The following is a 23,779-nucleotide window of genomic DNA, read 5'->3' as shown; positions in this document are numbered from 1 at the left end:
CGTGCGTCCGTGAAACGGCGAAAAAACTGCAGTACCCCAAAAAGTCCATAGAAGACACTTTAAAAGCCCCTACAGGTCATCAATTTAGAGATACCCCAAAATACTGGCACTAGAATTATTGCTCTCACTCCGGCGTGCGCAGCGCAACCCAGCATGTGTAGCGCGTTCGTCGTTTTCATACGTAGGCGCACCCGACGCGTGTTTACGTGGCGACGCGTGTGCTCACGGGGGCGGGGGACTTTTAATTTTTTTTTTATTATTATTATATTTCTTTTATTTAATTTTAAATTAAATTTTACATTTTTTTTACTTTACTTTGACTGCTATCACATAGGGGAGCTTACAAGACCCCACCATGTGATAGCAGATGGTGGTGACAGATCGCACTTCAATAGCTTATAGCTGGGCTGCAGGAGCCCAGAACTGACAGCCCAGGGACCGGAAGTGATGCAATCTGCATGGCTCCCGGTCCCATAGAACGGGGAGGGGATCGATGAACGGAAGTTTGTCGACCTACTCCCCAGCTCCCCGTGGACACCAAGGAAGCCGGTCCCGGGCCCGTAGGAGGGGCAACGGAGCCCGGGAAGCACGGCGGCGGTGTCCGGTGGGGGAAGGGCGGCTCCTTCTACGGGACACAGAAGCGATCTGGCGACAGGTAAGTCGCCAGAATCGCTTCTGTTGTAAAGCCGCCGGGAGTCTGTTTAAACAGCCCCGATGCTGGCGACGTACACTGTACATCGTCAGTCACGAAGGGGTTAAAGTGTTTATGTGTGTGTGAGAGATTATGTCTGTGGTTGTGTGAGTCTGTCAGTGTTTTTGAGGGCCTGTTCACACTAGTACAGTGCGATAATTAAACAGTCCAGTGCGATTAACACACTGGTGTGGGGGGCGGGGGGCATTGCGTTGCTATTCATTTGAATGGCCCCCAAAATGCACCTCCTGCCCACAGTTCAATCGCCCGCACCAGAACGCGCGGTGCCGCAATACCTGCAGTGCGACTTGGGTCGCAACTTAATGACCAAAGACAAATGTGGGACCTGAGGTTACACAGGTTGAGAACCACTGCCTTAGATGTAAGAAATACCCTGAAAAATGTAAGATACATTTTTCAGGGTATTGCTTAGCCACAGTGCTTAGCCACAGCTAATTTTAATAGATATTTCCTGTAAGACAACAAAGCTTCATTTTGAGTGTAGGTCCACTTTAATTAAATGCAATTGTAGTTCCATTTTAAATGGTGCTTGAGAAGCTAAAGTATATTTTGGAGTTACTCTTCACTGCTTTTGAGTCTTCCAGGCAAACCAGCAAAAACACAACTTACTGCTAACATAAAGTAATTAAAGTATTTGTGTCTGTAGTGTACCATAACTTTCTGTATAGAGCTCCTTCAGACAGCATCTAACATTCCCTTGCCATTTCCTTCCGTGCTCATTGTCAGTAAATGGAACAGGAACTCAGGAGAAGAGATATAGTTGACAGACCAAGCAATAGCATGTGAGGGGCACAGAGGCTTTCTATTCTCAGGTTACTGTCTCTTATATGTATGTGCTTGGCATTTACAGACCATATCAGAGCAGAGCTGGCTATAAATAATAAGCAAAATAAAGGAAAACTGGATTTTTGTCTTACCTGTAAAATCTGTTTTATAGAGTACATCACAGGACAATGAGAGGTAATTCTTGAATGAATGAGTATGCAGATACCTTCAGGTGATTGGACACTAGCAAATCACAGCTGTTAGGACAACCGTATATAACCCCTTCTCCTGCCTCAGTTTTGTAGCAAGCAGTAAAACAGTTGCTCACAGAAACCCAGAGGGAAGGGTCCTGTGATGTGCTCCAAGAAATGTATTTTACAAGTAAAAAATCTAGGGCTGGGGAAATTAACGATTAATTCCTTGATTAATCGTTGAACTTTTTGATCGATTAAAATTCTTTTGATCGAAAATGAAAAGACTCACCTCTCCGCCGACGTTACCGGACTCCTCCCCCCTTCCCCAAGTGGCTCCGTCGGCTAACGAAGGGAAGGGGGGAGGACTCCGGTGATGTCACGGACATCGACATCCTCCCCCCATCCCTTCGTTAGCCGAGAGCCACTTGGGCAGGTGAGTTTGCCCAAGAAGCACCAAGCTTCTGTCTTATCTTAAACTTATATATATGCACTATGTGGCTTTCCATTAACCCCCCCCATCTCGCTCCCAGAAATGTGCCCATTGAAATTTACTGATATTATGTTGCCATCTGGTCCTTACATAAAATGGAATGGACAGGCGTTGCTACTTCAAATATTAAGCTAATACTTATGTTTAAATCACCCTTAGGGCTTTGCTGTTTTAGCACGTTATTATTCTGAGTTGCCCCACTCAAGCGGCATATTGAGTGGGGCACTTTAGATTAATAACGTGCTGGATTAGCGTGATCCTAGTTCATTTTATTACTTCATTGCTGTGCTGTATGTGTATAGGCCAATGTAGTTGGATTTGTATGTGTGTTATAATTCTTCGAAATTAATCGATTTAAAAAAATTTTGATTAATCGAACACGAAAATTTGAATCATTACCAGCCCTAAAAAAATCCGGGTTTCTTGATTGTACATCCCAGGACACAGGATGTTAATTGTTGAAGTGATCGAATGTCCAAAAGCAGTCCAACAGAGGGGCAGGCAACACAGCCAACAACAGCTAACAGGCCCTTGCAACAATAACAGAAGGGGCCCACAATTTAGAAGGCTGCAAGAAGATCCCTGTGGTAAAGGCTACAAGGCAAGGCTAGGGGGGAACGTTATCCTTCAACTCATTGTTCAGAGTGATAGCTCACCAAATTCACCTAGGGATAGTGAAAAGAGAAGCTGGCTGCTCCATATTGTACTGAAACCTTCAAGAATGATGAAAAAACTGTCAGATTTGCATATGGAAGCTGTAGCAGAGAGGTAAATTTAAACAGCCCAAACCACATACAAACAGTGGAGAGAATTTTTTTAGGATGTTGTGGTGCAGAACATAAGGATGTTAAACCTATGTCCTGTTTAAGGTGGACGGCAGAGAGCATTTTAGAAACAAATGGGGCCTTAGGTCTCAGTACTAGCTTATCCTTGTGGATAACCAAAGAGGGTTCTTTTTTAGTCAATGCACTCAACTCAAAAAAGGTTTGGCAGAAGTAATGACAATGAGCAAGGTAACCTTGCAAGTGAGCAGGTTCAGAGTAATATCTCTGAGTGGTTCAAAGGGTCGCTTCTGCAGAGCTGACAGAATGAAATCGAGGTCCCACAGGGTCACTGGAGTGCATATAGGGTGGACAGCATGAGCGACCCCCTGCACAAAGGCCTTTACTAGGGATTGAAAGTTAAGTGGCATCTGGATAAGAATCGTCAAGTAAGAAATTTGGACCTTGAAGGTACTCAAGGCTAAATGTCATCCCCTGAAGTACTTCCTGGGATGGGACTTCTCCCAGGAATTCCTATCTCCACACATTTAGGCTGCAACCCACCTCTCCTAACCTACACATGCAAATATAAGCTCCTGATTCATGAGAGCTGAACTGTTTGTTAATGAATGCACATTACAGTGGAGTGACATGCTGCCTCTGAAAGTAACCAAATGTTTCCACTCGAAGTGCAGGGCAGGTCAGAATAGTGTTACAGTCCATCAGAACGTTTAAATAATTATTTGCTATGGTCCTTGGCTTTATTTAGTGGTCAAAATCCAATATTATATTACATACATTCAACCTGAGAAGAAAATATATATAAAAATGTTAGTTTTTGCATCTATTCGCACAGAATAAATGTTTAGAAAGATTTGTAGGGTAAATGGCTCTGTGAATTGGCTATAGATAGATAGATAGACACAAAAAATTGTTGCAAAAACTTTTTTGGGTGATTTATTTTCTACTTTTTTTATGCACCATAGTGTTTAAAATAGTCTTTGTAACAAGTTTCTTTTGACTTGGTAGAATTATGTACTAAAGGATTTTTTCTACACTGGTTAGCACAGAGATCACACTATTTTTTTTTTACACTTACACACTACTTTTTATTTGTAATTGTTCTACTCTCTATGCAAGCTATAGACAACAACAAGACATATCAAAACTAGAAAAAAGTCAATGTTTTTCTAGTTTGACCAGTGTAAGTTTTAAAACTAGTGTTGTCACTGTAGATACAAAATGTAACCGTTTTTCTGTAATTTATCTGGTTTAAAATGACACAAAAAGGACAATTCTGGTACAAAGTATGGCAACATTATTTACAAACAAAATAAAGGTGTTTTAATGTTGTGCATGTCTTTTAAATGCAAAATTAAACCCATTAACAAACAAATGAAAATTAAAACAAGTTTAAATATGAATGAAGGAAAAAAAATGGTTCACTGCTAATCTGCTTAAATGTTGGTTTATTAACAGCTCAGGAGGAACAAACAGTCTGGATATTGATGACTGACTGTTTGTACCACTTGAGCAGTTAATAAAGCTATGATCAAGAAGATGTACTGTACAGCTCAGGGACATTTTTTCGTGGACATTTGGTCCAGGCAAGGACTGGGAGCAGCAGTCCACCAAGGTGCATGTAAATGGTTTACCGTATAGCAGCAGTGGGAAACAGTAAGAATATGTTGTGATATTTTATTAGTTAAATACAATAGAAAAAAAAAACAGCAAAAAAAATTATTGGTATGGGAAGACAAAAATTTACCAGTAGGGTTGTTTTAAAATGGAACTATGGGGTAACCTTTTTATCCCATAGTTATTTTTAGGGTCATGGGAGGACATATACTAATGTCCTCCTGTGACCCAAAGCTCAGTATATAGTGGGCTATAACTCGCTATATACTGAGAGTGCCGCAGCCGGGATGGATCCCAACAATACTGTAGAGATCCAGCTGGCTGGCTGACAGCGGGCTCTGCCTATCTAGAGGCCGAGCCAACTGTGCCCACCCCCCTTCCCCGTCTGTTCCTCCAATCAGCGCCGGATGATTGGAGAGGGGGAATCCCTGCAGGGAGATGATCAGGAAGTGTCAGGGCTAGTCAGGTGTATCAGGATCTCAGCTGCAGAACTCGTAGGGATTAAGGAGCTTAGGGGGAAGGTCAGTGAGCGGCTCCCAATTACACCAAGTGCGGTTGGGAAACCGCACTCATCATCTACTTCCTTAGCCAATTAGGGGGGATGATCACTGTGAGTAGTGGTTAACAGAACCCACTCCTGCCGCCAGGAGCACCAACCTGTAACTACTGTGGAATTATATGTATGGCAGCAGAGTTCTTAGGCAGTGTTTTAAACAGCAACGAATACTACCTCTATGCATCCATACACAGTCAACTCTTAACAATGACAGCTATAGCAAGCGGTGTTGGAACATGCAGGTAAGCGCAGGACAGATATGTATAGCAAGCACTTGGTTATTGATCTATGTTATTTTGCAAGGTAACAGTTAGCACATACAGCAGCAGAATTGGCAAGCACAGGAGCAGAAGACACTGCATAGGCAATTGGATCACAGACAGTTTTCATGCACTTCAACTAGTACACAGTGGCTTTAAATGATTAGTTTGATAGCAGTTCAGATATTGGCAATATTAGCAAGCACAAGAACACACAGCAGTCTCTGAGGCACTTGGGTCTGAGACCCACGATACTTGCAGTTAGCTGTTTGGATAGCTCTTAGCTCACAGCGGCAGGGGAATCTGGCTTGTCTGAAGGTTCCGCGTGTTCGGATGCTGCTGAATTCCGGCTCTCTTTCTTGCAGGTTCTCTGTTCGTCACTCGAGTCTCCAAAACGAGAGAACGCCGAGTGACGAGCCAGCTGACCCTTTACCCTGGTAGCCGCGCCCCGTGGGAGGAGCCGCCGTGACGTCACGCACGAGACGACACGTCGCTGGAGCGAGGGGACACGCCGGGTAAGTCTGTGACAGTACCACCTCCTCAAAACCACCCCTCTGGGGTGGAAGTGCGGAGAGGGCTTGAGAGGATGCCTGGTATGGAAGGATCTCACTAGCTTGGGAGCATGTACGTCCTTACCGAATTCCCAGGAATCGTCTTGAGGTCCATACCCCTTCCAACGAATGAGGTATTGGAGTCTATTCCTATGAACCCGAGAATCTAGGATCTGGTCTACCTCGTATTCAAGCTCCCCACGAACGGAGACGGGAGGAGGAGTGGGGGGTGTTTTTCTACCAAACGTGTCTGCCCGATGAGGTTTTAGGAGGGACACGTGGAATGTAGGGTGTATTCTTAGGGTCTTTGGCAATGTTAGGCGAACCGCCACTGGATTGATGAGGCGTTCTATGGGGAATGGACCAATGAACAACTGACTGAGTTTCTTGCTTGGAGTTTTGATAGCTAGGTTTTTGGTAGATAGCCAAACAAGATCCCCTACTTGGTAAGTAGGTGGGTCACGCCTCCTGAGGTCATGATATCTTTTATATCGCTCTTGAGCTTGTTTTAAGTTGGCTTTTATTAAGTTGTTGTTCTGTTGTATGTTTTGAAGATAGTTGTTGGCAGCTGGAAGGTTGGTACCCAAGAAGGATGGAGGGAATGGGTTGGGATGGAACCCGTAATTAGCGTGAAAAGGAGTGAACTGGGTGGAGGAGCTGGTGGAGTTATTATAGGCAAATTCTGCGAGAGGTAGCCAGTCCACCCAGTCATCTTGGAGGTATGAACAATGACATTGGAGATATTGTTCTAGGCATTGATTAACCCTCTCAGTTTGTCCGTTTGTTTGTGGGTGGTGGGCACTGGACAAGGACTGGTCAATGCCTAAGCGGCTACAGATGGCCTTCCAAAACTTAGAAATAAACGGAGTCCCTCGATCTGAGATGAGTGTGGAGGGTACCCCATGTAGTTTTACGATGTTGTTTATGAATGCCTCAGCTGTCTCTCTAGCGGTGGGTAGGTGACGTAACGGTATGAAGTGACTCATTTTGGTGAAGCCATCGACAACCACCATGATGGTGTTATGGTCCTTAGAAGACGGTAAATCAACGATAAAGTCTAAGGAGAGCCTCTCCCAAGGATTAGATGGAATTGGAAGGTTGGTTAGACTCTTGGAAGATTTGCAGGTGGTACATGTGGATACGAATCGTCTGATATCGCAGGCCATGCGAGGCCACCAAAAGTACCTTTTGACTAGGTCTATGGTCTTATTCATGCCAGGGTGGCCTGCAAGAGGAGAATCATGTAATAACTTGAGAATCGGTACTTGCATAGTTGGGGGGACGTATAACTTGTTCTCTTTATAGAGCAAACCCTCCTGATCCTTTTGGAGGTTCGGGGGATTGGAATCCTGGGAAGTCTGTAGGGCTTCTTAGATTTGCGCCTTCAGGCTAAGAGTGGCGGCGATGATTTTGTTTGGAGGAATCACAGTTCCCCATTCGAGCGGAGGAGCGGGGAGGTCATCCTGTCTGGAGAGGGCATCGGCCTTGCCATTCCTTGCCCCGGGCCTGTATGTAATGATGAAGTCAAACCTGTTTAGGAAGAACCCCCATCTCATTTGTCGGGAAGAAAGAGTCCGATTAGTCTGTAGGTACTGAAGGTTCCTGTGGTCGGTGTAAATTGTGAAAGGGGTTTTGGTTCCCTCCAGAAGATGCCTCCAATGTTCCAGAACGGCCTTTATGGCGAGGAGTTCCTTCTCTCCGATGGCGTAATTCCTCTCTGCGGGGTTCAACGAGCGTGAAAAGAAGGCTACGGGATGAAGGGGTTCTGTGAGGCTTTTTCTCTGGTACAAAATGGCCCTGATTGCCACGTCAGAGTCATCTACCTCTAGGATATAAGGGAGATCCGGAGCAGGAAGACGCAAAATGGGAGCAGAAGTAAAAAGTCGTTTGAGCTGGTCGAAGGCCACTTGGGCCTCTGAGGTCCATGTATACTTGGTGTTGATGCTGGTAAGTTGTGAGAGTGGTTTGACCATGGATGAAAAGTTTCTTATGAATTTTCGATAAAAATTAGTGAAGCCTGGGAACCTCTGTAATGCCCTCCTGGAACTTGGAACGGCCCAATTTAGCACACATTCAACCTTCGATTTGTCCATCTCAATGCCGTTGGGGGAGATGATGTACCCAAGGAACGGTATCGTGGAGGTTTCAAATGAGCATTTCTCCAGTTTCGCATATAGGTTGTGAGCCCTGAGACGTGATAAGACCCACCTAACATGCTTGCGATGGTCGATCAGGTTGTCCGAATAAATCAGAATGTCATCCAGATAGACCACCACGCACACATCCAGGAGATCCCTAAACACATCGTTGATGAACGCCTGAAAAGTGGCGGGGGCGTTGCACAACCCGAATGGCATCACGTTGTATTCAAAGAGGCCATATCGGGTGAGGAATGCAGTTTTCCATTCGTCTCCGGGCCGGATTCTGATCAAATTGTATGCCCCTTTTAGGTCAAGCTTGGTATAGATCTTAGAGGTCCTCAATCTTTCAATAAGTTCCGGAATGAGGGGTAACGGATATCGTTTTTTTACGGTGATTTTATTCAACTCCCTGTAATCGATGATTGGTCGAAGAGTCCGATCTTTATTTTTGACGAAGAACATTCCAGATCATGCAGGGGATGAGGAGGGACTGATGAACCCCTTCTTGAGGTTTTCGTCAAGGTAACTTTTTAGATGCTTCAACTCTGGTTCCGAGAGTGGGTAGACGCGTCCGACGGGTATGGTGCTGCCTGGGAGTAGGTCCATGGGGCAGTCATAGGTCCTATGAGGGGGCAGAGATTCAGCGGCCTTCTTACTGAACACGTCACTGAATTCCCCATATTGGGGGGGAACACCTGTGGACCCCAACTGTAGTAGCGCCGAGTGTGGGTAACAGGTCTCCCTACAATAGGGGGAATCAAGCAATATTAAGTTTTGTGCCCATAGGAAGGAGGGGGGATGTAGTTTCAACCACGGTAACCCCAGTATGATGGGGAAATTAGGAGAAGGAATTACATCAAATGTAAGATATTCTGTATGGTTTTGAGGCGTCATAACCCGAAGGGGTTGTGTGACCCTAGAGATGGGACCTGTGGATAGAGAAGTACCATCAATGAAAGTGACTACAAGCGGGGCATTTTTTGCAAGGGTAGGGATTTTATTTTGGTCAATCAATTGAACATCAATGAAATTTCCACATGACCCTGTGTCGACCATAGCTTTAGTGCGGATTCTGTTTTGCTCCCACTGCAGAGTTAAGGAGATAAAAATGTAGTTACTTGCGGCAGGCCCGGATGGAAACAGTTTGCAGAGGTGATTTCTCTTACCTTCGGTCTTTTTGCGGATCATTGGGCAGGATTCCACGATGTGGTCGGGGGCTGCACAATAGAGACACAAGCGATTCTGACGCCTGCGAAGCTTTTCACCCGGTGTGAGTGGACCTCTGACAGAACCGATCTCAATAGCCTCTACAGGTTGAACAGGTGGCACCGGGAGGAAGCGGCGGGGCGAAGGTGGCAAGCCAGACGTTCTCTCTGCCCGTCTCTCTCTTAAGCGCCGGTCCACGTCAATGGACCTCAGCATGAGTGCCTCTAGGGTAGGTGGTAGTTCGGCCCTTGCGAGCTCATCTTTGAGGTTTTCACAAAGGCCCAGACGGAACTGGTTTCTCAGAGATATATCATTCCATTCAGAGTCCCGAGCCCAGCGTTTAAATTGGGCTATGTAGTCTTCTACGGGTCTAGTGCCTTGTTTCAAACTGCGTAAGGTAGCCTCAGTTGTGAGCTGCTTGCTTGTGTCCTCATACAATAGAGCCATAGCGTGCAAGAATTCAGGTAGGGAATTGAGGATAGGATCTTCTGTTTCAAGATAGGTGTTAGCCCAGGCCCTAGGTTCACCACGCAGGAAGGAAATAAGTGACCGGACTTTAACAGCGTCGTTAGAGTATGTGCGTGGTTTGAGATCAACTCACGGAAGTGTCTCCTATTTCCGCTGAATATTTCAGGTGGGGAGACTTTAGGTTCTGGACCCTCTCTGGGATCTGGGTGGTTGTTGACATGACCCACCACATAGTTGCGGAGTCTCTGATTCTCCTCCTGTAGGTCTGTAACTCTAGTGGTGAGGGCCTCCATGTGTTGTGTGAGGTTTGCAAAGTGGCCAGCAAGTTCCGCTGGATCCATTTTCTTTTGGTTCTCTCGTTATGTCAGGGCTAGTCAGGTGTATCAGGATCTCAGCTGCGGAACTCGTAGGGATTAAGGAGGTTAGGGGGAAGGTCAGTGAGCGGCTCCCAATTACACCAAGTGCAGTTTGGAAACCGCACTCATCATCTACTTCCTTAGCCAATTAGGGGGGATGGTCACTGTGAGTAGTGGTTAACAGAACCCACTCCTGCCGCCAGGAGCACCAACCTGTAACTACTGTGGAATTATATGTATGGCAGCAGAGTTCTTAGGCAGTGTTTTAAACAGCAACGAATACTACCTCTATGCATCCATACACAGTCAACTCTTAACAATGACAGCTATAGCAAGCGGTGTTGGAACATGCAGGTAAGCGCAGGACAGATATGTATAGCAAGCACTTGGTTATTGATCTATGGTATTTTGCAAGGTAACAGTTAGCACATACAGCAGCAGAATTGGCAAGCACAGGAGCAGGAGAAACTGCATAGGCAATTGGATCACAGACAGTTTTCATGCACTTCAACTAGTACACAGTGGCTTTAAATGATTAGTTTGATAGCAGGTCAGATATTGGCAAGATTAGCAAGCACAATAACACACAGCAGTCTCTGAGGCACTTGGGTCTGAGACCCACGATACTTGCAGTTAGCTGTTTGGATAGCTCTTAGCTCACAGCGGCAGGGGAATCTGGCTTGTCTGAAGGTTCCGCGTGTTCGGATGCTGCTGAATTCCGGCTCTCTTTCTTGCAGGTTCTCTGTTCGTCACTCGAGTCTCCAAAACGAGAGAACGCCGAGTGACGACCCAGCTGACCCTTTACCCTGGTAGCCGCGCCCCGTGGGAGGAGCCGACGGGACGTCACGCACGAGACGACACGTCGCTGGAGCGCGGGGACACGCCGGGTAAGTCTGTGACAGGAAGTGAGCAAGCGACGGTATGTGTTCGCTCACTTCCCAATCAATCGAGCCGTGTGACAGTTTCAATGTCACACGTCTGCTCTAACTATGAGGATGAGTGTAAATCACTCACCTCATAGTTCTCCTTTAACTGACACCATAATAAGATTAAAGATCAAAGGTCATCCGTTTGGCCAACAGATGAAGCAAACAGAGTGAATACCATGTAACAAGGTTGTCATATAGTATTTCTGAATTAAGCTTTTGAACAGTGTTCCGAAGATGTTCAGAAGCTTTGTCTCTAAGAGCAGTGCAGGTTCATTTTGACAGCCTGGATATATGGCAAGAGCGGCAGAAAGACGGGCAATTAGGACAGACTTGGTGAGCAGCACAAGAAGGCCCTATTGATTGCATGCAGAGTTTGAGCCGCCAATTGGACAGTCCTAACTTATATGCATGCAGTTTACATTAAAATTGTATATTTTCTGTTCACTATAAAGAATAAGTACAATTTCTTTGAAAGCTCATCTGGAACCTTTATCCTTTAAATGGTACAGATTCAATTAAACCAGAGACAGGAAAATGAGCACAAATCAACTAGGGTTGCACAGATACAAAGTAGAGTACTCGGTACAAGTACGAGTACATGTACCGATACTTCTGAGCTCCAGGACTAGACTAGAGAAAAATTCAAAAATTAGGAGGCAGCTGTCATTTGTAAGGAGCACACGGAGCTCCTGGGATTTGTACATCTCTGTTTTAATGTATGATTTTATTTTTATAAATATAAATAAAGGGATGCACAGATACCAGTTTTGCGAATACGAGTACTGGTATTTGCCCAAGTACTTACAAGTACAAGTACTGATACATTTTTGTTTATTGTCATGTGACAGTTTTTCTAAAACAATACAGACTAATGATTTCAGGACAGTGGTGGAGTGCCAGAGCCAGGTCCCAGCTGCAACCTCTGCAACCCTGGTAGTTCTCATGAAAATGCCAAGTATCTGCACCGGTACTCGAAAAGTATCTGTGCATCCCTAAAATCAACCAATGAAGTTGCATGTTATACTTTATATTATAAAGTTTAACAAGAATTTAGATTGGTCCACCTAGGCAACAGTTCCCATACGGTCCTTATTTTCCCTTCTCCGGTTTTAGTGAATCATCTCCAAATGCAGAGGCGTAACTAGAACCTTCAGGGCCCCGGTGCAAGAAACCATGAAGGGCCCCCCCACCGGCATGGGACCTCGGGCAGCTGCTTGTTTAAAATGTTAGTGCAGTGTTCTGTCTCGAACACTGCCCCAGTATCCGCGCTTACGTACAATAATTGCATTTGTCTTATAATTTCATAATAAAAAGTTATAGCTTGGAGCCCGGCCGCTTGGCCACTTCAGTGGCTGTAGCCCCCTGATGGCGGCCTTGCAGGATAGGAGCGGTACGATCTCGGGGGCCCCCTTCTTCTTCGCTTGGCCCCCCCAAGTGGCGGAATGCCAGGGCCCGGGCGCAATTGCGACCTCTGCGACCCTGGTAGTTCCGCCGGTGTCCAAATGTCAAAGGCAGATACTGAACACATGCAGCCAACATGTACAGTATGTGTAAGAAGTAATTTAATGGTATGAGAGACACAGCCTGTTAAAGGAAAACTATGTTGGCAATAATACAACAATGACCTGTATTGGTAGATTAATAAACTTTTGCTGGATGGCAGTAAACTTTTTTATTTTTAATCCATTGCAGTGTATGTTGAAACTAATTTCACATGCAGTAATTGAATTAAGCATGAAGTGATGGATGTGAAAATGCCCCTGGCTGCTTATGCCCTTGGCTGTGACTTACATTGACGATCAATGTACCGTACAAGCACAGACCTGCACCACACATTACATGTTGCTTAGAGGAACACAGCAGTCACACACACACTGATGCTGTTCCAGGCTTATTTTTTTTAAAAACACACATAGAAAGCTTTCATACCTTCATGTTTTACATTATTTTCTTTAGATGCCATAAAGCTGCCACCATCTTATACTTACATGTAAAACCCTAACCGAATGACATTTTGTTTGCAGAAGCATATAATGTATCATACAACTGACTTTCCTATTTAAAATTCATGTTTTCACCCTTTTTAATCCTTTATTTCATCTTAGTGCTTTTGATGTCATGCAGCCTCTTTCTGTCTACATACATGTAATGACTGCATGGCATTTCTCAGAGCAGGTTTCCTGATGGTGACAACAGTGGACCATGCCTGCATAATGAGTGTTAAGATGGCTGCATGTAGTATCCTTCGGGAAGTCCATGTGATAGCTTGACCCTGCAGGAACACAGATGGGAGGCAGGGACAGAGTGTTGTCATCCCATAACAGGAGTACCTGAAAATGGACCTTCATGGCAGGATCACCAGGTATCACAAAAGCTGACTTTTGGAATTACTTTGATATGTTTAAAGTGATATTAAAGCCAACAGGTTTTTAAGCTATTTCAAATGCTGATGGAATCACTTACAATAAATGATGCTCCTGATGTTTAAAAGTTTTAGCTTCCTGCAGAATCAGCTGGTACCCTGAGCATTGACACTGATATCCTGTTTAGGGCCCCTTTCCTTTGCAGGGTCCCATGAAACCACCCTTTTGTGTGCTAGTAAGCTGTGTGTGTCTCCGTAAACACACAGACACAGCAAGGTAAGACATTCTCCTTCTCCCTGCTCCTCCTACCTCCGTTCTCCAAGCTAGTAGATGGATAGGTGTTGGAGATTGTGCTGTCCCATGTGATCTTGTACTGCACAGGAAGTTCAGGAAAGCCAAGCTAAGAGAGTTGAAGCAAGTTGTTTGGAAACATGATGACTAAGTGATTGGACAAAAATATAAAGAAATACTCTGTTGGACAGTGTATGTTTGATTTGGATTTATTATTTAAAGCATGTTCCAGAATTTAATGCTACTTTAAAGCCCATTTCCACCTTTGTAGAGGTATTAAAACAAACATGTCAGCAATGTACACAAAGTGCAGACCTACGGAAACAATAATTTTCAGAAAGTTGCTATCTGCATTGGAATTTCAAACAAGTTAGTTTGCGCTAGGAGTCAATATTAGGTACCAGCTGCAACAATGTATGTTAAACGCTGAAAAGAAGGGATAATATGTTGCATTGGAATTTCGGTTCAGGCTCTAATGACAGATCAGGGCAAAAGGCAGCAGTGTGGGAGGAAGAGCAGGCTGCCATATGGTGCATACTGTACATAATTTGTTCTATAATGATCATTGTTTGTCAATACAAAGTCGCTTTATCATGTGTTTTACAGGATTCAGTTCAGCGGCAAACTTCTGAGTGGGACTACAGCCTCCTGATAAGCGACTCTCCTTTTCCATTATTGTTGGACAGACTGCAGTAAGGGCATAGAGGAAGTGGTTTCTAACCCAATAAACCTCTGGGCCTGCATTTTCATAGGCTCAGGTTTGTTCAGATGAGTATATTGGCAACTACAATATATAGATGTAAATACACAAATACAAAAGATAATTGGTGGTAGGAAACTTAGACACGAAACATACAGACTATTTATTACAGGTATTTATATAGTGGCGACAATTTATGCAGCACTTTACAAACTGGATATTCACATCAGTCCCTGCCCTCAAGGAGCTTAAAATCTAAGGTCCCTATCTCACATGCGTACATACAGGGCCAATTTAGTCAGGAGCCAATTAACCTTCCAGCATGTCTTTGGAGTGTGGGAGGAAACTGCAGCTCTTGGAGGACCACAAAAGCACAGGGAGAACATGCAAACACCTTGCAGATAGTGTCTATTTATCTGACCTCACTGGGGACTCCAGTGCTGCAAGGCAGAAGAGCTGACCACTAAGCCTATGTGCTATCTAGTCTATGTATCCGAGTCAGTTTAAACACAGGATTTTAAAGCTTAATTGGTGTGCACCTTCAATGACAGTGTCTCTACTTTGTCATTAATGTATTTTTTGCCTTAGGCATCACAGCGACCAATAAAATGCCTCCAGGCATATACCTTTCTTATGTTAAATGCAGCCTTCTTTAAAATGAATATTATGCGTCATTATACTCTACATAGCACAGTTCAGCTCTATTTGACATAATTCAAATGTTTAGCATTTGCAATCTCCTCAAGACAGCTTTGTCCTCTATCGAACATTCAGCTAAACTCTTCTAATTGTTAATTTATTACATACTGTAAATACAGTAATTGATTAAGGCCACTACAAGGCTTGGCGAGCTTAGAAGGGCCAGGGTGCAGGTGCAATTCACATATTCTAGGTGAAGCCAAGCATCCGCTAGAATCCAAACAATACTGCTCGGCAGTCAATTGATAAAAGCTATAGCAAATGTATCTAGGAAAAAAAAATCTTAACAGCAGCAGGTTTAATTCTGGCCTGACACAATGTCTGATCTCTCTACATGTTTCAGACAGGTTAGAAGTGCAGCCAACATAGAGCTGTGACAGTTGCAGAAGCCCAATTTCAAAGTGAATATCCAAGTATGCAAATGAAATGACTTTATTTTAATGCTAGGAATTATATGCAGATCAGCTTCAAGCTGAACAGGCACTGCAGGGGTGAGACTGTAAGCTGGGAGTTTAAAATGGTTTTCTGCAGTCCAATTTAACAATTCCCGTACCGGGACACAGCAGGTTATGAAATGAAAAGAGTTCAGCCAGAAGCTCGGAGAGTGATCACACTATTCTTTACCTCAAATCATATATATTCTATATGCGGTTTATGAACACAGGGTATTACATTCCTTTTTTCTAACAAATTGATACTCAGGTGCTACATTATGTTCAAATAAATAAAACATTATTGAAAATCAAAGTTGCATATAATAACTGTTTATAACTCTCCAGATCCAAACCTGGATAGTCTACTACAATAGAGAAGGCATACATAAAGTGGAAATAAAGCCTTTAAAAAAAAGGGCTCCCCTGGAGCTCTTAGCCATGATGTACTAGTATGCACAGCATATCAACACATTATGGCAGACCTACCTGCCAAATTGATCCCCTCCAGGGCTGCACTTTTTTGTGGCCGGCGCTGCCATATTGACCACAATCGTCTTCTGGGTTTCGATTCCTCGGCCGCTTTATTGGCTGGTTCCCGATGGCGTTACTTTGTCTCGGTATACAAGGTCTAAGTACTGAACTGCGCATGCAAGGCTCAGTGTACAAAAAAAAAATGCTGAATGCCAGCAAAAAGCTTTTATGGCAGAGGAGACTTACACAGCCGATCAGAAATTTTATTTTAACAACTTTACGTTCACTTTAAGACAGACTTTAAACTTTGCATGAGGGGCCAGACAATGGACAGTAGTCCTGTAGTGCACCTGGGGTCTTACTTCTTACCACATTTTTGACACTTGAATTTTGTGTTTAAAGATACAGTGTAAAATATTTAACAGTTAATGTCTTCCTTAAAAATGTACGTTTTGGAATAGTCACTTAAACCTAATTTACTGAATGCCACTCAGAGCAAGGGAAGTTGAGCAACAGCCAAGAAATGACATGACCAAAGCAAATTGGCATTCTGATTATACATTCAGCATTTTCTGAACCACATTCTAATGACCTTTGCAATACCCATCCCCAGCTGTGCCCTGCCACCTAGTACATGGCTGTTCACTGCTGGAGTCCAGATGGCATCCTTGTCTCCAATGCCAATGGTTGTATGATTGACATTTCCTTTCCAAAATTAGCTGGCTGGCATAAATTTACTCTCATGGGTTAAATGTGACATTTTTGATAGGGCTGACTTAAAGCTATAGCTGAAATTAATAACCGAATAATCACTATAGTATAGAAATATATAGAAGAATGTAGTAGGGATGTATGCAATCATTTTGGTTTCAATATTTTTAGCAATTTTCAAAAGTATGACAGCTGTGTAGCCCATTCAGGGGTAGAAAATTAGCGCATACAACAAAGCATACAGGAACAACACTAGTACCTATATGCAAAGTCACTGGTTTCCCACCTACAGAGGAATAGTCCAGCATGGGTGGCTACATTGATCATAGGCAAGAAGGAAGAGGAAAGAGGTTGGGGAAGGGAAATAAGAGAGATGAGAGTGCGGGCAAAGGAGGACAGAAAAGGCAGAGGTGTTGATTGTAATAAAGCCATAAGGGGAGAGATGGAAGGCCAGGATAAGGAAAAAAGGAGGGGGCTGGAGAGTTGCACCTCCCCCTGTGACTCACGCCCAAGATAAGAGGATAAGATTCATATAGTTAAGACAAGAGTGCAAAGGATTGACCTTACCCACTTAGAGGTTCAGGATCCAAATGTGGTGATCTGGCAGCCAGTGGGGTCCAATGAACAGTTGGTTTATGGCTGGTGACCCTCTCCCATAGTGGCTTACGATGGTGTGGCTGTGGATTTGGACCCTGAGAGTCAGATTGTGGGGATTAGTTGCAGAGTCTCCAGTTTATCCTTAGCTTTCAGTGGCATAGCTACAGCACAGGATTGTCCTTGGAAGGTGAGTATCAGTTTTAAAAGGTATCCTCCGTTATATTTAATGTGATTGGAAAGCAAGACAGGAGTGTGTGGCTTCATCTGGTGCATGGGTATAGTTGCTAAATCCTTAAACAACTGAAATTGGTAGCCTTGAAAGGTCTGGTCTGGCCTGTCACACCTGCTTAAAGAAGAGTTTCTTTAGTGCAACAATAGGTGACTTCAACAATCACATGACATTGTGGGCCTACAGGTTTCATGGGGCCAGGGCATTGTGAATCTGATCAACTCTGAGCCCTTCCATCAGAATGGAAGAACACGTTTCTGGAACAAAGTGGTGGCTGTAGAAGTCTGGTTCGTGATTGACCCTGGCAGACCTCAACCAAGGATTATCTATTTTGGAGTGGTTTTCAATGTCTCCAAGTTGCAGGAGAGTGGAAGTGATGTCTTTTTTTTTTAACTGCTGACAGGCAGGCTTGTTATAAAAAAAAGTGACTGTGTAAGTCTACTGCCACAGAAGGTTCTTCCTGCCTGTCACAAATGCTTTCTATTTCTTTACACTGATCCGGGCATGCGCAACTCGGTGTACAGTTTCGGCAAGATTATCACGATGATTATCGAGATGAAGAAACTTTCATACACATGTGTGGGAGTTAGGTAATTGGGGCCTTGGCTCACTTCAAAAAGTGAGCTATGCTGTGAGTTGAGCTTATGTTCCAGGTGCTAGAACTGAACACCGCACCGTGTTAACAATAAGACAAGGTTTGTAGGGATTTTCCTGTTGGTTGATATACCTGGGTAGCAAAGAGCTAGATTAATGTGTGCATTTCTTGTAGCTGATTATGAGTGCACCCCCTCAAATGCGAATCTTTAATCATGTGATTGGCATGAAATGATTGTGTAACTTCACTTTTACTGAGAAAAAAACAAGTATTTTAGCAACGCTCAATACAGGTTCCTGCCTACTTCTGTTTGGCTGTAATCTACTGCTAAATGACAGGTTGGTGATGTGTCACAGGGACAGGAAGTGATGAGATAGCTTTCCAATGAGAATAGAGATGCCAAAGCTTATTTAGTCAAATGGGGTAGTGTAAGGCCTCATTCTCACTGGATGATTAGGGATTCTTGCGGCAGGAATCCCAGATGTCTCGTGTAGATGTGGCTGCTGTACCCATTGAAGTTAATGACAGGGTGATAGCGGATGCATCTGTCAGCTGTAGTCTGCATGTAATCGTATGTGATACGATTACAAGTGGCTTGGAACAGATGACCATCATTGATAGATGTGTCCAGCGTCAATGATTTATTTCAAACTGCTTGTGACTGTATCACAAATGATTACATTGCGGACTGCCACTGACAGATGCGGCACTGACAGATGTGGCTGCTGTCACCCTGTCAGGTAGAGCGGCCACATCTAAATGGCACACCTGGAATTTCTACCACAGAAATATGTAGGTTCCTGCAACAGGAATCCCATATTGCCCAGTGTGAATGAGGCCTTCGAATTGTAGGTCAGCTTTTTGTTGTTGAATTACTGTACAGGTGTAGTACTCCCCATATCAGTTTCTTGTCTAATAAAGGGAACAGAATATCTCCACCTCCTTTATGAAAGACCCCTCAGCAAGCAGAGCACGAATAGCATATACCTTATAATGTCCTGCTTGTGTATAGGTGCGAATGGGGGGTATGCACATGTCAATAACTAATCTACAACGTTCTTTTACTTAACGATTAACCAAAGTTAATCATTAAAATGTGTAGAAACAGGCATGAAGTAAAACCTGAGTTTTAGTTTGGGAAGCTATGACACCACAATATCTTACAGCAAAATTAAAGGCACTTTTTTTTTATTTTTGGAAAAGAGTGATGAGGAGACAGAACCAATGTCAGGTTTTTATTGCTGCCTTCCATTAGGGAGATTTGCTCTCTCTAATTGTCCTGATCACCAATGTCACCTGGAATGAAAGTGAGGGCAAATCCAACATTTTGAGTTGCCACCAAAACAGGAATAAAAAGGGAAATCATCCAATGGAGACATGTGTTACTTTGACAATGGTCTAAGAGGGGATTTCCCTCACATTGGAAAGATATTATCTCCCTTCCTCTTGAGTTTACAGGACAGGAAGTGAATGGAAATAGCTCTAGTTTATTCAATGTCAGCAAAAAAATAAATATCCCTCCCCTATTTTATCTAAATAGAAACAAAGATATTATTTAAAGAAGTTCCTAGTAATAGCGAATTCTACCAACTGATTGGTATTTAAAAAAAGCCTAGTACCAAGCTTCATCTTAACTGCCTACCGCAAAGTACTCCTACTAGGAGTCTTCCAGTAGTCCATGTTCATTCCTCTGGTAGGGCAACCAACCCTCAGTCTCACACAGTTGAATAAAGATCTGTAGTAGCCTATTAGTTATTTTCACCATATTCACAATATCCAATATTTTTAAACCACAAGTAAAGAAAATGATACCATATAGATTTGTTAGTGTACTTTGGTTGCTTTATTCAAATTCCTGTTTTTAACACTACATTAGGTGCAATCCCCTTCCATTTTATTCCCTACAATTGAATGAAGAACAGTAAGCTAATTACATTTAAGGAACAGTGGAGGAAGGAAAAACATACATAAAAAGGCAACAACTCTTTTTTGAAAGACATTTTCTCTGTGCCTCCTGCTCTTTTTTTGTGTTTATATCAAATACATCAATTTGTTTCATAAAACTGAGGACTGAATCGATTTAGACCCTGTCTCTTGAGTTGTCTTAATGCCTCCACAGTCGAGTTATGGACCGTAAATAAGCTCAATACAGACTTGTCCATGCCATGCACCAGTGGCGGAACTACCAGGGTCGCATATGCGGCCGGCGCTGGCATTTCGCCGCTTGGGGGGGCCCCAGAAAGAAAGAAGGGGCCCTGGCACTTGTGTTCCGGCAGTGGCATAACAGCAGCGGGGTCCGATGGTGCGGCTGCTCCGAGCACAGAGACAGATGGACGGGCGGGAGGAGGTTGCGCTGGCCACCGGGCAGTGAACACAGGCACATAATGGGGCAGTACTGGGGCTGTGAGAACAAGAGGACTGTGACAGCTGAGGTAAGTACAATCCATTATAGAATATTAAATAGAACATGGCTGGATTTAAAAGTTTCAAGTTCAACCATATTCTATTTCATGTTCTATAATTGTAGTTCCCCGTATGATGGAAGTTTTAATTACTGTCCTCATGAAAGTACTAGTAATACAATGCCATTATAGAAACAGAATATCATGTAGTTGAACTTGAAAATTACTGTACTATAAAGCCATTGTATTACAAGTATATCCATGAGGACAGTAATTAAAAGATCCTTCTATCATGCAGGGAACTACAAGTCCCAGCATGCACTCACTGTTCCTGTAAACCTCTCACCTATCACCCAGGGAACTACTGCAGGGGGCTTGCATGCTGGAACTTTTAGTTTCTTGGGTGATTTATGTGTGTGTGTGTGGGGAGGAGGTACAAGCACAATGAGGACATGCTGGGACTTGAAGTTACATAGTTACATAGTTACATACATAGTATTTGAGGTTGAATAACAACATATTTATGAGCTGGTGTGTGCATGTATATGTGTCCATGTTTGATTTTTCTCTTAGCAATACCTGTACCCATGTATATTATGGTCTCCTAGGAACTCGTCCAGAAGTCTCCACACTCTTAGCTGAAATCACTTCCTGTGGCAGCGTGTTCCAGACCTCAACCGCTCTAACTGTGAAGAACCCCCTGCGCCCTGTGTGGTGAAATTTTTTTTCTACCAATTTTTGGTTGTGCCCTCTGGTCTTTGTTACAGAGCTGACCGTAAACAGTTTGTTACTGAGGTTGCTGTCACCCTTGAATAGTTTATACATGAAAATCATGTCCCCCCTTAATCTCCTAACCTCCAACGACCAGTTCCCTGAGTGATGTGGAGGGGTGTACAGGGACAATGAAGGCATGCGGGTTGCAGTTGAACTATAAGTCCCAGCATGCCTTCATTGTTATACCCCTGTGGTTGCATGGCACTGGCATTCTGCCTGGAAAGGAAGAAGAGGGCCAAGCCCAGTAGCGGCCGAGACACCGACATTGCCTCCTGGGACTATAGCTCCCAGCAGGCCAATGCTCCGCAGCGGGGGGCTCTTCATTGTTTCATGCATCGGGGCCCTGAGGTTTCTAGTTACGCCTCTGCCATGCACTATTTAGGATGTGACTTATTTTTTAGGCAGCTGTAGTGGAGACATGGCCGATATCTTGTCCGTTAACAAGCACAAACCAAAGTTGTATATCCATGTTCCTGCAATCAACCAAGCTCAGTCTAACTCTTCATTTTTAATTTATTATTTATATTTTTGCCTTTTTGTTATACCCATTCTCTGTACTTTTAAAGTATATTCTAACCCTGTTTTATGAAAATGGGTCAGATCTACGGGTCCACACACATTAAGTGACGTTTTTTAAACCTCCATTTTTCCTCTCTAAGATGAATATGGATAATAGACTACATATATAACACAATGTGCAATCACTTAATTCTAACAGCATAGCTGAATATCATTGACAAGACTAACTCATCATCAGCCTTTGAACAAAATACATTTATACCAATATCCCATCTACTAGTCTGTGGTGCTTTCATTACATGTTCCTTAACGTATGCTACATATATGTAAGAAATTATAAAAAAAATAACAGCCTAGAAAAAACGCTTAATGCTCTAAAAAAGTTGGTCTAAAATATATTTTCTTTGTGAAGTTTGTGCAAAATGCATTATCGTTCAGCCCTACAACAAAATAATAGGCTGGAAATTAATTCACTTAAAGGAAAAATCAGCTTATTATACATTTTAGGCTTTAAGATATTCATGAAGCAGATTGTCTCCAACAGCCTCCATGGACCTCACAGTGAAAAATAAATGCAAACATTATCTAGGATTCCTAGATATCAGAGACGTGTCAATTATAACCTTTGCTCCAATAAGTCCAGAATATCAAGTGCTACATAATGCAAGAAGAGTGCATGTGGACATCAAATGGTTTGTAGGTTATTATTCTTTCCATCCTCATCTTCTTTGGCTTGTACCACAGTTTTGTTCTCTTGGTTTACATTAAGGTCCTGTTGGCTTCTGTAATAATAGAGCAAAGCAATACAAATGTTCAGAAGTTGTTATATTCTTACTAATGTAATAAGAAACCTCTCTATTTTAACCACTTGCTGACCAGGGTGTTAATACCCCCTTCCTGGCCAGGCCATTTTTCAGTATTCAGCGCTGCGGTACTTTTACTGACATTTATTCCGTCATGCAACGCTGTACTGAAATGAATTTTATACCATTTTTGGGGACAGATAGAGCTTTCTTTTGATGGTATTTAATCACCACTATGTGTTTGGTTTTTGTAAAAAAAAATGTATGCTTTGATATGTGACTTTTCATTTTTAACATTTTTTTGTAACTTAAATTTTTTTTAAACCTTTTTTTTCCACTTAACTTTATTGCTATCACATAGGGAGCAAACAAGCTCCCTATGTGATAGCCAATTTGCAGTGACAGGTCATCTTTATGGAGACATCAGGGGTCTTTAAGACCCCTAATGTCACCTAGGGACCCCCAGAGAAGCTGATGAAGCAGAGACCTGCTTCACCAGCTTCTCTCCGGTTTCTGTACCGGAGAGTGACATAGGAATGCGGAAGTGATGTAATATACATCACTTCCTGCATTCCGACGGGGAGGAGATCCAACGGAGTTCGTGTACTGAACTCCGTATGATCTCCGGCCACAGAGCTGCTCTGCTGGTCCCGGGCTCACACTGCGAACAGCGGAGCTCGGGATCGCCAGCAGCGGCTGCGATAGAGGGGGGGGCGCACACCTGCACGCATATTACAAGCGATCGGGCGTCTCTACAGACGCCTGAACGTTTGTATGTAAACAGCGCTGGCTGTTTACATTCAAAGTCGATTTCCCGTTCGTGCGTGCCGCCTAGCGGCGGGCACGAGCGGGGCGGGATGGGACGTTTAAAAACGGCCACCAGCATTCAAGAAGCAGGTGGTTAATTTGTAACAATGAAAAGCCTTCAGCTCCAAACTAAAAACAGTTTCCAAGCTCAGCTTTGTCTTCTTTAATCCAGTGCCAGCATTCTAATTATTGGCAATTTAAAGCCAATTTTCACCTTTTTTGGAGGTATTTAAAAAATGTAAACCATATGCAAGCAATGTACACCGAGTGTACATGAATCAGGCATATAAAGTTGCTGTATATGAACACAGAAACTTTGTGTCTTCTTCATCTATTCACCCCCCCCCCCCCATCTCC

The 23,779-nt window shown here is 43.4% G+C and overlaps 1 protein-coding gene across 1 annotated transcript in view; it reads right to left on the bottom strand.

Moving 5' to 3' along the window:
- Positions 1–21,939: 21,939 nt before the first annotated feature.
- Positions 21,940–23,779, bottom strand: part of LOC108787434 (serine/threonine-protein kinase 32A-like) — a 110,590-nt gene continuing 108,750 nt past the window's right edge. The window contains exon 13 of the mRNA XM_018556988.1: positions 21,940–22,594. Within this exon, the coding sequence (XP_018412490.1) occupies positions 22,498–22,594 (97 nt within the window). The 3' untranslated portion in view covers positions 21,940–22,497. The remainder of the gene's footprint in view (positions 22,595–23,779) is intronic.

This window comes from Nanorana parkeri, unplaced genomic scaffold, assembly GCF_000935625.1.
Source record: "Nanorana parkeri isolate BGI_ZX_2015 unplaced genomic scaffold, ASM93562v1 scaffold261, whole genome shotgun sequence".
NCBI lineage: Eukaryota > Metazoa > Chordata > Amphibia > Anura > Dicroglossidae > Nanorana > Nanorana parkeri.
Note: the sequence above shows the minus strand (reverse complement) of the source record. Positions and strands in the feature narration are given on the sequence as shown.